Source organism: Nematolebias whitei, chromosome 16, assembly GCF_014905685.2.
Source record: "Nematolebias whitei isolate Nwh7 chromosome 16, NemWhi1, whole genome shotgun sequence".
In the NCBI taxonomy this organism is placed as follows: Eukaryota; Metazoa; Chordata; class Actinopteri; order Cyprinodontiformes; family Rivulidae; genus Nematolebias; species Nematolebias whitei.
The window spans coordinates 7033084-7046232 of NC_056513.1; the positions used below are offsets into that span (position 1 = coordinate 7033084).

Here is a 13149-nt window from a genome sequence, read left to right on the forward strand (position 1 = left end):
ATCGAACTTCATACACATATGCCTCCGCATTAAACGTAGCGTGGCATATATTTGTAATGGCTCCAGCTCAAAGGTCACAAATCAAGGTCAAAGTTCAAACATGTCCTGACCATAACTTTTGATTCACTCAAGATAATTCAATGAAGCTTAATACACATATGCCTCCTCATTAGATGTAGTGTGACATATATCTGTAATGACTCCAGCTCCAAAGTCACAAATCAAGGTCAAAGTTAAAACATGTTCTGACCATAACTCCTGATCCACTCAAAAATAATTTAATGAAACTTTATACACATATGATTTCCTCATTAGATGTATTGTCACATATATATTTTAATGACCCCAGCTCCAAGGTCACAAATCAAGGTCAAAGTTAAAACATGGTCTTTGCTTATCCTGACCATAACTCCTGATCCACTCAAGATGATTTGATCGAACTTCATACACATATGCCTCCTCATTAGACGAAGTGTGTTGTACATTTTTAATAACTCCAGCTCCAAGATCACAAATCAAGGTCAAAGTTAAAACATGTCCTGACCATAACTTTTGATCCACTCAAGATAATTCAATGAAATTTAATACACATATGCCTCCTCATTAGACGAAGTGTGGCGTACATTTTAATGACTCCATCTTCAAGATCACAAATCAAGGTCAAAGTTAAAACTAAGTCTTTTCTTGTCCAGGCCATTGCTGTAGATTGTTGTGTAATAGTTTGTTTACGGGCGTGTAATGTGCTGAGTGTCGCTCCTGTTGATTCTGGAACGATTTAGGAAGTCGTTTTCTTTCCGCTGAACAAACCTCTGACGTCACCACCGAACATCTCCTGAACTTTTGAGTTTTTACCTGCCGTAGGTGTGTTTTATCGTCTCGTCTGAACTCGACTCATTTGGCGTGTGTTTTATTTTTTTTTTTCTCCAGGCGTGTCCTTTAACAGCGTTTACACTCAGATCTGGAGAGTTCTGCTGCATCTGGCTGCGGACCCGTTCCCAGAAGTTTCCGACCTGGCCATGAAGGTCCTCAACAGCATCGCATACAAGGTCTGTTTGTCCCGAACGTCCCGAACGTTTCTTCATTTTTTGTACAAATGCAATCAAGGTGCAATGACTCCCCCCGGCTTAGCACAGCAGCAACGCAGCGATCCTGCTGTAGCTTTAAAAGCTGTAAAAACTGCGCGGTCCACCAGCCGTCCTGACCTCAGGCTGCACTTCTTCTGCCTTAAGACAAAACTCTGGACTCTTGAAAACAGCAGCATTTTGTGGACAGTGTTTAAAACGCAGCGGGACGACTGCGATCTCCCTTGTTCTGCGGCGACAACTCAAACGCAGCACCGGCTCAGTAATGAGCAGGTGGAGCCAGTTTGGCAAGGCAGAAGGGGCAGCGCCCTTCTAAAGAAATCACCTGCCCTCCCCAAAACTACACTGAACATAAATATTAACTCTTGCAGCATGTGCTTTATGTTTCTGCAGCATGAGGTGATGGTCGTGGATGAATGGCACAACAACGGACCTCAGGGTCTCGTCATGGGATCTCTGCGCAGTCAAAATGTGAAGGCAGGTTAGGCAGACAAGGAGCCTAATGAGCTTCTGTTGTGCAGGGCGAGTAGTTGTAGTGCAACCTGCAAGGCGTCTCATGCAGCTCTACGAAGCTGTGAGCTCCACACACTCCAGGCATTTTAGAATTGATTAAACCTTCCAGATGAGAAGAGAAACGTCTTCAGCTTCAGATTAGAAGTCCAGTTATTTTGTTTTTAAACCCCCAACCCCCCCCCTTTTTTTTTTTTTTTTACTCTAACCTGGATGATCTTCACCAGCATACTGAGAGGAATGCAATATTTTTTATGATAAATATGGAATTTAAGTTGTATTTTGAGTGTCTCAAACTTTTTGGGTTCAGGGACCCCTTACAGGGGACAAGAAGTTCCAGGAACCCTCGTATTTATTAAATAATTTTGTTCAATTTGTCTCTTTAATGCAATGGAAGTATTTGTGTAGCATAAATACTTATTTAATAGTCTTAATACAATTTTTATAAACATGGGGTATTGTTCTGGAGTACCTCCCTCAGAAAATTTTGAATAAAGTAGATGTGATTTCCTGCATTTTGGTGCATATTAACAGGTTGTTAAACATCTATGTGCTTGTAAAAAATATATAGATTTTTTTTTTTGTGGACCCTATAGCTTCTGCTCGCGGACCCCTGTGCATCCGTGGACCCCAGTTTGAGAACCACTGCCCTAAGTAACACGAGTGTAGTAAAGTTACTATGAGGCTATGAGAGCATATAAAGAAAGTAAAATACATTTTTAGGCTTTGCTAATTAGTTATGCTGCGTTTAAACTTTGAACTGTACAAATGGGCTTTTATTTTGCATAGTAAAATAAATAAATAAATTGTTTTAGGAGAGAAAAGGCTTCTCTGTCTCTAATTTTTTTGTTTTTGAGACAAAACCTGCAGTTTAAAAAAAGTCTAGGTTGTGCACAAAAAACTGCAACAATCTTTTTTTAACCTCTCTTTCTTTCTTTTTTTTTTTTTTTTTTGCAGAAATTTGAACACAAATTGTAAAATTTGCACCGTCAGTGATTCGGGAATCCAAGTGTGCACGCTGCGTTTTTGTTTTCTGCACAACATTTAAACGTCTGAACTCGTAGTTCATCTCTTTCCTGCAAAGAACCGAAGGAAACCACTTAATCCCAGATAATTCAGAAGACTTACCATCAGACTAGCCGGCTCCTGTAACTAAGATTTGAGATGCCAGATGTTACTGAACGAGGTCAGCTAATTAAAATGTTCTTACTGCTGACTTGATGAGGACGTTTAATCCTGCTTGACACCTGGAGGACATCTATGGAGTTTAGTCGTTTTATTTTTATTAATTTTATCTTTTCACCTCCTAATGAGCTTTGATTAACCTCCACGTCTTCATCCAGACTCCTTAAATATCTGAGGGGATTTTCTTCACCCGTTTCGTTTCTCCTGCTCCGTGAGGAGAAGGTCACGCCCTGACCAGATTGAATTGTTACATTTAGCCTCAAACCTTTGTCTTCATCAGATCATCGAACATCATTGACCCCGATGTGCCTTCGTCTGCAGCTCGGCTGAGTCCGACAGCTTCTGCGCACGTCAGCACGCGCACTTTAATGTCGTGTTTCCCAGCATGCAGCAGGGCGGCCGGTCGGAGCCACGATCTCCGTTTACGGCTCACGTCGGTGGTTTTCGAGTGATTTTCTGTGGAGGGCTCGTCAGCAGATGAAGTGTGTGGCCTCCTGCGTTAGTCTGACGCTCGTGCGTTTCGTGCACGTTGAAGACCATCCTGTTCTAATTAATAATCTATAAACATCATGCAGGTGAATGGATGAGGTTTTAGTCACTAGAAAAAAACTTTTTCAACATTTTTGTGTTTGCTGCAGTTTGAGTTGTGACTGATGTCAAGTTTTTCTGCTGCTGTGTGACATTAAACTTTAATCTGTTTGCTTTTTTTAAAATCCACCTGCTCGTAATTCAAGCATTTTACTTATCAGGACTTATAATCAGAAGAATCAGAATTTACTGTCATTGCACAGAAGCACAACGAAATTACATTTCAGTACAGCCCGTCCAAAGAAACAAAAAGACAAACATGAGTAGACGGGGTGCCCGAGGCTGCAGCCTCGTGGGAGGCGCTGCCCTTTTTGTTAGAGAAGGTTGGGCAGAAGGCCCAGAGTTTGAGGGGAGTAAGTGCGTGAACAGCGTCTCAGATAGCCCCCTCAGTCATAGTCCTGATAAGTGATGAATAAAGTGAATAAAAGTGATTATTCAATTTCAAGTGAACTAAAATACACAACAGATTCCACCGAGTTGTTATTAACCAAAACAAAATCAAAGCTGTGAGTGAAAAACTGGTTCCAGCCTCGCTGCTTCCTCGAGGTCTCAGAGGTCCAGGATCAGCCAGGAGCTGCTGATTAACTGATCATCATCAGTGGGACCACCTCCATCAGCAGCATACAGGTGTGTGAACGCAATGCCAAGGACGAAAGACATCAGCAATGATCTTAGAGAAGCAAATGTTGCTGCCCATCAATCTTGGAAAGGTCAAAGGTCATTTACAAAACACCTGGAGTCCGTCATTCTGCAGAGAAGGAGATTATTCACAAGTGGAAACAGCTGCACATGTCAGGAGTGAACATCCATCAAATTCACCCCGAAGGTCAAACTGTGCAATGCTCAACGAGATGAGCGCCATCTAAAACTGTACAGGCCTCAGTTAGCAGGTTAAAGGTCAAAGCAGGTTTGTAAAGTTACATCTGGAGGAATCACAAGACTTCTGGACCAGAACCAGACCAGAGGACAGATGTTTACCCAGAATGCACTGCAGCAAACGGCTCCTCACAGCTGTCAGCACGGTGGTGGAGGGCCGATGGTTCGGGCTCCTGTCAGTCACTGAGTGGACCAGGAACTCCTCTGTAGACCAAAGGGTTCTGTAGTCAAATGAGTTAATCTGAACAGCGGAAGTTTGGACCAAACTGGGTCCAACAGGACCATGATCCCAAACACTGCAGCTGATCTACAACAGACCGGGTCAGAAAGAACAGAACCGAGGTGCTGTCGCAGTCCAGATCCTCAACATGACTGAGTGGCTGTGGTGGGACCTTCAGTGAGCTGAGCAGAAACCTAAAGGAACTGAAGCAGCGTTGGAAAGAAGAGTGGGCTAAAATTCCTCCGCAACCACGAGAGAGACCAGTACAGAAAACCAGTGAGAGTTCTGCTGCTGAAGCTGGAACCAGTTTTAGCCTCGCGTTTTGTTTTAGTTTATAAAGTAATGACTGTGGATTCCGTTGTGTGTCTTTGTTCTCTTTGTTAGATTTGAACAATTTTAGAACCTGGTAAAGATCAATCTTTATTTTGAGACAAGTAGAAGTCCATACCAAATAAAATAAGATCAAACAAATCAAGTAAAAAAGAAAAGACAAACACATCCATCACAAAGCAGGCAAACTGTAATTCCAATATTTAAAAAAGCTTGAGGTAGATTTAGTATCAAAGCTCTTACTGTTGAGTTGTTTGATCCAAGCAGCACATAAATGTATACGTGAAGTTCCTCAGCAAGGCGTGACAAGTTGGAATGTTGCTCATGACAAACATCTGACTTGCAGATGTCCATCTTGGAAGTCTGAGGAGGATTCTAAAGATCTGATCGCTTTCCGTTTACCCCACGACCGTTTTTTACCGAGTGTCCTTTCCACGAGAACTTTGGGAACTCTTCCCGCAGCTCCGCCCTCGTTCCTGATCTACGGCCTCCGTTAAAGGGCTGTAGATCGGATACAGTACGTGTAAGCTTCGCATTAAACTTCCCCGTCTCCCTCCAGCCTTTTAGGCGTCCAAACAAGCAAAAGATACGAGCTGCGTTCCTGTAATTAGCATATAAATCACATCGAAGGCAATCTCAGCCAGTGAAAGTGTGTTTGCTTGTGCTAACAAGATTTACGCGGCGGAGTTTTCTCGGCGCCGGGCTTCAGTAAACAACAATTCTGCTATTCATCAATGATGCTTTGCCTCTATTGTCCTTATTAGGTTTACCCCTCCCTCGTGCGCAGCTGTTAGACAACTCACATAAAGAGGTTGTATTACCTGCACCGCCTAATGAGGTGAAGTTCTCCAGATTTGGGCGAAGTTTGTAAAGTGCTGCACTTCTTATGCGGTTACCGCCGTAACCAGATTTTATGTATCGCTGCGAAGCCTGACAGACTGTGAAACTGTTGAAAATGGATGTTTTATTGGTTTGTTTTTTTAATTCTGGGTGTGCTAATGAAGAAACAATCACTTTCTCCCCAGGCGACGATGAACGCCAGACCTCAGAGAATCTTGGACTCGGGGTCGCTCACGCAGTCGGCGCCGGCCAGCCCCACCAGTAAGGGCACGCACATCCACCAGGCGGGGTGAGGACACGCCACTCACACAAACACTACTGAACACTTTATCCTCACGGTCCCACAGCAGACGCTTCATGTGCACGAAGCGCTCAGGCTTTGATTTGTAAAAACGGCCAATTTTACTACATTTACTTTTTTAGCTGGTATTTTACTACATTTACCTTTTTAGCTGGTATTTTGCTACATTTGCCTTTTTAGCTAGTATTTTACTACATTTACCTTTTTAGCTGGTATTTTACTACATTTACCTTTTTAGCTGGTATTTTGCTACATTTGCCTTTTTAGCTAGTATTTTACTACATTTACCTTTTTAGCTGGTATTTTGCTACATTTGCCTTTTTAGCTGGTATTTTGCTACATTTACTTTTTAGCTGATATTTTGCTACATTTACCTTTTTAGCGGGTATTTTGCTACATTTGTATTTTTGGCTTGTATTTGGCTCCTTTTATCTTTTAGCAGGCATTTAGCTACATTTACAGTTTTTGCAGACATATTGTTACATTTATATTTTTAACAAGCATTTTGCTGCATTTACATTTTAGCTGGTATTTTACTACATTTATATTTTTTGTTGGTATTTTGCTACTTTTATTTTTTATCAGGCATTAAGATAAGGTGAGATCAAACTTAGCTGCTTTTACAATTTCAGCTAGCATTTTGCTACATTTACCTTTTAGCTGACATTTTGCTACATTTAATTTGTAGCTGGCATTTTGTTGTTCTTGGTTAGCGTTTTGCTCGTTTTAGCTTTTAGCTAGCGTTCTGCTCCTCTTTGCTTTCATTACTCTGTTTCAGCTTCTTCAGCAAAATGTTACATTTAGCTTAGCGACTTTGGCTTAGTTAGCATTTTGCTGTTTTTTTGTTTTTCTTTAAGCTAGTTTGTTTAGGTTTATGTTTGATGCATGGACAGGAAGGATTGAAGCACAATTGTGTTCAAGTTGTAAAAAAAATTAAAGCAATCTTTTCAAAATTTTAGCTTTAAGAACAAAAATATGCAGTGAATGTAAAATGTTTAATTTTCATCATCTAAATAAGCAGTTGTTTATTTATTATCTTTTTCCTGCACCTCTCGGAGGCAGAAATAAATTCAGAGCCTGGTGTTTCTTTAAGGAATGCATATCGCCCGCCGCCTTCAGAGAAGAATCAGAGGTTTGTTCTTCAGTCGAGTTTTATTCTCGTCTTGGTTCTCTGTCCCTCCAGTGGCTCGCCCCCCATGCCCAGTACCAGCAGCTCCAGTCTGACCAACGAAGTCCCCAAACCTCCCACCAGAGAGCAGACGCCATCCCGACCCCCCTACACCCCGACGCTGGGGGGACAGGCGCCGCACTCGCACCAGTTCCCCCGAACCCGCAAGATGTTTGACAAGGGCCCGGAGCAGGTGAGGGAGCAAACATCTCCCAGCTGATGCTTCGACGTACAGATGCTTTTATTTTTAACGTTCGTGTTCAGGCAGCTGAAGACGGCGAGGAGTCGGCGGGTCACAGGAACTACATCAGCCCCGCCCTGCAGACGGGTCTGTGTGACTGGAGCGCCAAGTATTTCGCTCAGCCGGTCATGAAGGTAGGCGACATGTTTTCATCTGTGCCTCCCTTCAAAGTCACCCACGTATTCATGACTTGATTTGAAGTTTCACGTCAAGAGTTAAAATTCGCAGCTAAAATCTTGCAGAATAAGAACCACTCTGAGTTTTTTTTTTTCATTTACTCTTTATTTATACAGGTAGTCGCATTGAGCCACGAGAACTCATTTTCAAGATAGACCTGTTTTTTTTTTAGGGAGCAGATGGGGGTTAAGGGCCTTGCTCATGGGCCCAGAGTGGGGCGAATGAGGGTGGGGGCAAGTGTGGGTGCGTCACCTACCCCACCCACAATTTTTTGATGTTGTCGGGGCCTGGGCGTGAACCGGCGATCTTCGGATCACAGGCCCACCTCTCTAACCTCTGCGCCGCCACTCCCCAGATTGTAGGTCTGTTTCTGTAAAACTGACTGAAGTGTAGACATTTATGTTTTTTAAGTTCAGTTAAATGCAGCAGTTTTGATTTGGGTTGACTTGAAAAGATATTAATTTGTAGATAAACAACCAATGATTACTTTCTGAAAGTTAATCAACACACAGGCAAAATAATTATCCTCCATTCGGCAGAGGGGGATAAAAATAAAATATGCTAATCCGTAGGCCTGTCACGATAACAAATGTTGCTGGGCGATTAATTGTCTCAGAAATTATTGTGATAAACAATAAAATTGTTTGAAATTTGACAATAATTAATAATTATTGTCAAAGTTAAGAATAAATTTGGTTAATTTTTGTGTTTAGTGCCTTTTTTGACAGCCGGATGGCAGTATAAGACTGTTTGAACCAAAGGATGGATAGTGAGGGAGCGAGCAGCGTGTCTCTAAGAAAAATGGGAGGGAGGCCCCTTGACGTGACATGGGCTGCGTCTCGTTCCTGTTTTTTGGTTCTCAAAATGGCAGACGCTCGGTGTGGTTTGAGCTCTTTAGTTTCACACAAAACTTAATTAAAAAATCAGTAAACAAGTTCTCAGCTTCTTTGCAGAGAACTTTTTACACGAAGGCACGGGTTTCAACCGTGAGTTTTGGAGCTTCGACGAGACAGAGGGTTTTTTTTCCCCCGTGGTCGGCCTGTTAGCTTAGCTTCTTAGCTTAGCTGCCTTTAACGATCCAAAAACGTGATTTTGGCCGGTTAAAATGGATTTTAAAGAGAAAAGAGAAAGGGAGGGGTCTGTGAAGAGCACCGGAGTTGAGCCTTTTGTCATCCAGTGTCTCCAGTAGAAAGAGAGAGACGAGAAGAAACGATAAAGCCGATAAATGAAAATGAGGTCGAGAATTTTCATTTATCATGCAATTAATTGATTTATTGTTTATTGCGACAGGCCTACTAATACGTCTTTTGAAAAATTTGCTCATGGTAATCACAAGTTAGATTTACTCTTAAGACTTAAACATGTCAGGTTCTGAAGAGGTAGGACCCAGAAAGGAAACAAATATGAGAACTTCTAGATCTGTTTAATAAAATAAAATGTTGACGTGGCAACAACGATAAGTACAAGTAGGGAGACACAAAGGAGAACCGAAGGAGACCCAGACTGGGCGTGGAAGCCACAACGACAGACTGTAGGTAGATGTAGGTAGAAAATCAATGAAACACTGAGTGAGTGATGAGGTAAGTGGCTGCAGCTGAGACAAATAGGAATGGAGAACAGGTGTAAGTTAGAGGAGCAGAGACCGACTGTGGAAAAGTGCTGAAGGTGATGAAACACCGAGGAACAACTGAACACAAGGAAAAAACGGAAACCAGAAACAAAAATTTACCAAAAGATGAGGATATTGAAAAAACATGTGTAGCTTAACTCTAAACTTGATTCATAGTCACTTATTGTCCACTCTGTGTCGAGGAAACTGTCTTCAAACCATCAGTTTGACTCATCCTGTCAAAATGACTTTTATTTTTGTTGCTAAGCAACACCCAATAAGAGTACGGCCTGTTATTTTCACACATTTCATCATTGCTGTTTGTTCATCCCGCTCCCCGCAGCGGTTTGGGGACTGAACTGGTTACTCAGGTATGAACTCTGTGTTGGATTTCATTTTCAAATGTAATGAACCGAAACAAAAACCAGCAAGTTGTCGACCAATCAGAGAGAGAGAAACCACCCGCCGCTTCTGCACGATGGCTCCTCCGAATAATGGAGATCTGCAGCTCCGTAACGTGGCATCGTCCTCAGGGAAATCTTAAGATGAAGAGAAGTGATTTGGTCAAACCCAGATGTTGGGGATGGATTTTGTATCATCCCGAACCTCCACAGTCGCTTTTTTAAAGACACCAAACGATGGATTTTAAATGTTTCTGAGTCTGCATTCACATCGTTGTTTTCCTCTTTCTTAATCTAAATACTTCTGTGCTAAATCAAAACATTCAGCTCTCTTAGGCGTTAGGCGCTGTGACTTTAGGAATTAGACATTTTTTAAGGTTTCTAAAATATTTATATTTAAAATTATTTTCCACAGTCAAGCGTTGATTCCTTCACTTCCTTCATAAATGTTGTTCTCTTTGAAATCTACTTCAGCAAACTGCTGCGTTTGTATTTTTATGCTACATTTAGCATTTAGCTAACCTGTTGCTTCTTTTTTAGCTACCATTCTGCTACCTCTAGCTTTTAGCTAGCATTTTGCAGGTTTAAGCCAGCCATGCTGTGTGCCGCCTTTGGCTGGTAATAAATACAAATTTTTGTCATTATAAAAATAAAAAAAATAAAAGCATTTTGAGGACTGGATATGGCAGCAGTTTTTCCTATAATCATCTGCTCTCATAAAAATCAGACATTAGTTTGTCTGTTTGAACTTTTGTAAAGTAAAAGTTAGGGATTTTTAAATATTTGGACAATTTGTGTTTCCTCTCTTTTAAGGGAAACCACTGATTAGCCGTCAAATCAAACTTTCTTCAGACTAAAATGTAACTTTAAAACGGCAGAAAACGTATCGTACGGTACATTTCAACATTTGACGAAAGCCGCATCTTCGATTCAGAAGCAGTGATGAACCGAGTTAATCTTAGCTCTTAAAGTGGCTACAGCCGGATCAGAACCGGGTCCTGGTGGGAGCGGATTCCAGTGAAGTAATGACTAAAAAGCTTTTCACCTTGTTTGGTTTGAACTGCGGGCAGCCATTAGCTCTGCTCCCTGTAGATCAGAGGCACTTTCCAACCTGGTCTTCAGGATATACAACATATTTCCTGTCTGGACTGTTGACACGTTCAATGAGTGGAAGAAAATTCTTCAATTAAGTTTTAAATTTAACTGGAAACCAGTGCAACGATGTACAGATTTAAGTTATGGGTTATTATATTTTGTTCAAGTATTATTGTGGTTTTGTTTTCCACATCGTCTTCAGTTGTATTTGTTCGTCCAGCTTTATGGTCACATTGTTGGTTTGGGCAGAGGAGAGGTGCGGGGGATAGGAGCGACAAAGGATGCTGAATATGAAGCTGCCAGGGAGGAGGAGAAGAGAAGTTTTATGATGTAGTGAAGGAGGATCTGCATGTTACACGATAAAATAATCCAATACTACTACGAACGGAGTCTCCACTATTTATTTGTTTTCCTTCACACCCCGTCATTACAGCACAATCTCCGACCCCATTACTGTACCCTTCAAAATAAAAGACTGAACGCTATCTACACCAGCAGGTGAACTTCAGAATAATAGACGACATATAAACAGAAATGTCTCTTTAGATACTGTTAAATGCTTTAAGCCCCCAGTATGCTCCCGCGTACGTCAGTCTGCAGAGGTCTGCACGTACCAGATTAGAGTTGAAGCGGACGCCCGCAGGGCATGACCACGCAAAGCTTAATTTTTACGTACGCGTACTCTGTGTCGCACAATAAACTGCCCGGCGACGGACTGTTTTGTACGCGACACCAATGTATTAAATTCTCCTTCTTCATCCCTGATCTGGCCTTTTCTTTTGTTTTTGTCAAAAGGCAAGTGATCCTCCGTTGATGCCATGACTGAAATGGTGAGAAATGAAGGAATTTGTCACGAGCGAATTAAAATCAGGTCCAGCGTGGCTGCGGGAGGGTCTGGAGATTTCCTGGTGGGCCGCTCTGATGTGTGGGCTGCAGGGCCAGCGCTCCCTGTTTTTTTTTTTTAATGTTTTAGAACTTTTTATTAACAACATATAAACACAGAACACCGCTGCGGCTGGGGCTGCCAGCTCGTTTTTGTTTTTTGGTTTTTTTACCTGTCAATCAATCCAGTAGGCATGTCATCAAATGACCAATCGGCGACCTCAATGGGGCTGCCAGCTCGGGGGTTTGTTTTCAATCTGTCAATCAATCCATTAGGCGTGTCAGCAAATGACCAATCGGCGACCTCAATTTGTCCCGAAGGTAAACGCCTCTTGTCTGTGGAGCTGTTCTGCAGCCACTCAGGGTGGACGCTCGAGCATGACGTCTCAACCCCCTGCGGATAGTGCGCACAGTTTCCGCGTGGCTGACAGGACGCGGGAGTATACTGGAGCCTTAACTCTGCAGAGGGTTGGTGTGAAAGAGGAGGATGCTGGGAGATGGAGGCAGATGATGAGCTGTGGAGACTCCTAAAGATGGGCAACCAGAAGATGAGGTAGTAGTTTGAAAATGTAAATCAACACGAATAAAACTGGATGCAATAAGGAAAATTACAAGAGCCACACTTTGAATAGAACAAGCACAGGATTGGGAAAAAAAATCTGATCAATTATTTATAGACTTCCAAATAGATGAATAGACCAGTGGTTCCAAAATTTGGGGTCAGGGACCCCACCAAGGTGCATCAAACACCAAGTGAAGGGATCATGAAGGGATGACAGAGCTCCTCGCCCTGTCTCTAAGGCTGAGCCTGGCCACCCTATGAAGGAAGCCCATTTTGGCCACTTGTATCCAGGAAGGGTTTAGTAAGTGGTATGTGTTGTCATCAATGTATGTTCCCATACAATGGCGAAATTAGTTCTCTGCATTTAACCCATCGCACCTGGGATACACCCAGGTGGAGCAGTGGGCAGCTATGTAAATGTCCAGGGAGCAATTAGGGTTTAGGTGTCTTGCTCAGAGACACTACGACGTGTGGGAATGGCTGGGGATTGAGCCTGGGACTTTTGGGTCCCGAGTCAGCTACCCTACCTCTACCCCATCTCACCCCACCTTTGATCGTAGGCAGACCAGTAAATCCAGAGCTGTGCCTTTAGACTCAACTCTTTCTTCACCAAGACCGACGGAAGCAACGCCATCATTACTGAGGACAAAGACACAGTCGGTTGATCCATCTCCTGCTCCATTCTACCATCGCTCAGTAAAAAGATGCCCAGATACCTGAACTCCTCCACCAGAAGCTAAGACCCCACCCACCCCACAACCTAGAGGAGGCATTCAACTCATTTCCAGATGAGAACCATGGCCTTGGACTTAGAGGAACTGACTCTCATCCCAGCCACTTCACACTCTACTGAAAACTGCCCCAGTGCATGCTGAAGGTTATGGCCTGAAGAAGCCAACATAACCACATCATCTGCATAAATCAGATATGAAACCATGAGGTTCCCTTACACAGACACCCTCCTCTCGACAACTATGCCTATAGGTGCTGTCCATGAACACCACAAACAAAATCAGAGACGAGGGACGGCCGTTTGGATCCAGGATCTGGTTCTTTCAGTCATGATCCAAACTCATGACCAC

General features: G+C 42.7%; 1 protein-coding gene across 2 annotated transcripts in view; it reads left to right on the forward strand.

The window, feature by feature from the left end:
• Window positions 1–13149, forward strand: part of rptor (regulatory associated protein of MTOR, complex 1) — a 196939-nt gene that overhangs the window by 148753 nt on the left and 35037 nt on the right. For both annotated transcript variants that reach the window (XM_037689604.1, XM_037689605.1), the window contains exons 21-24: window positions 928–1046; window positions 5817–5920; window positions 7116–7293; window positions 7365–7475. In XM_037689604.1, the coding sequence (XP_037545532.1) occupies window positions 928–1046; window positions 5817–5920; window positions 7116–7293; window positions 7365–7475 (512 nt within the window). The remainder of the gene's footprint in view (window positions 1–927; window positions 1047–5816; window positions 5921–7115; window positions 7294–7364; window positions 7476–13149) is intronic.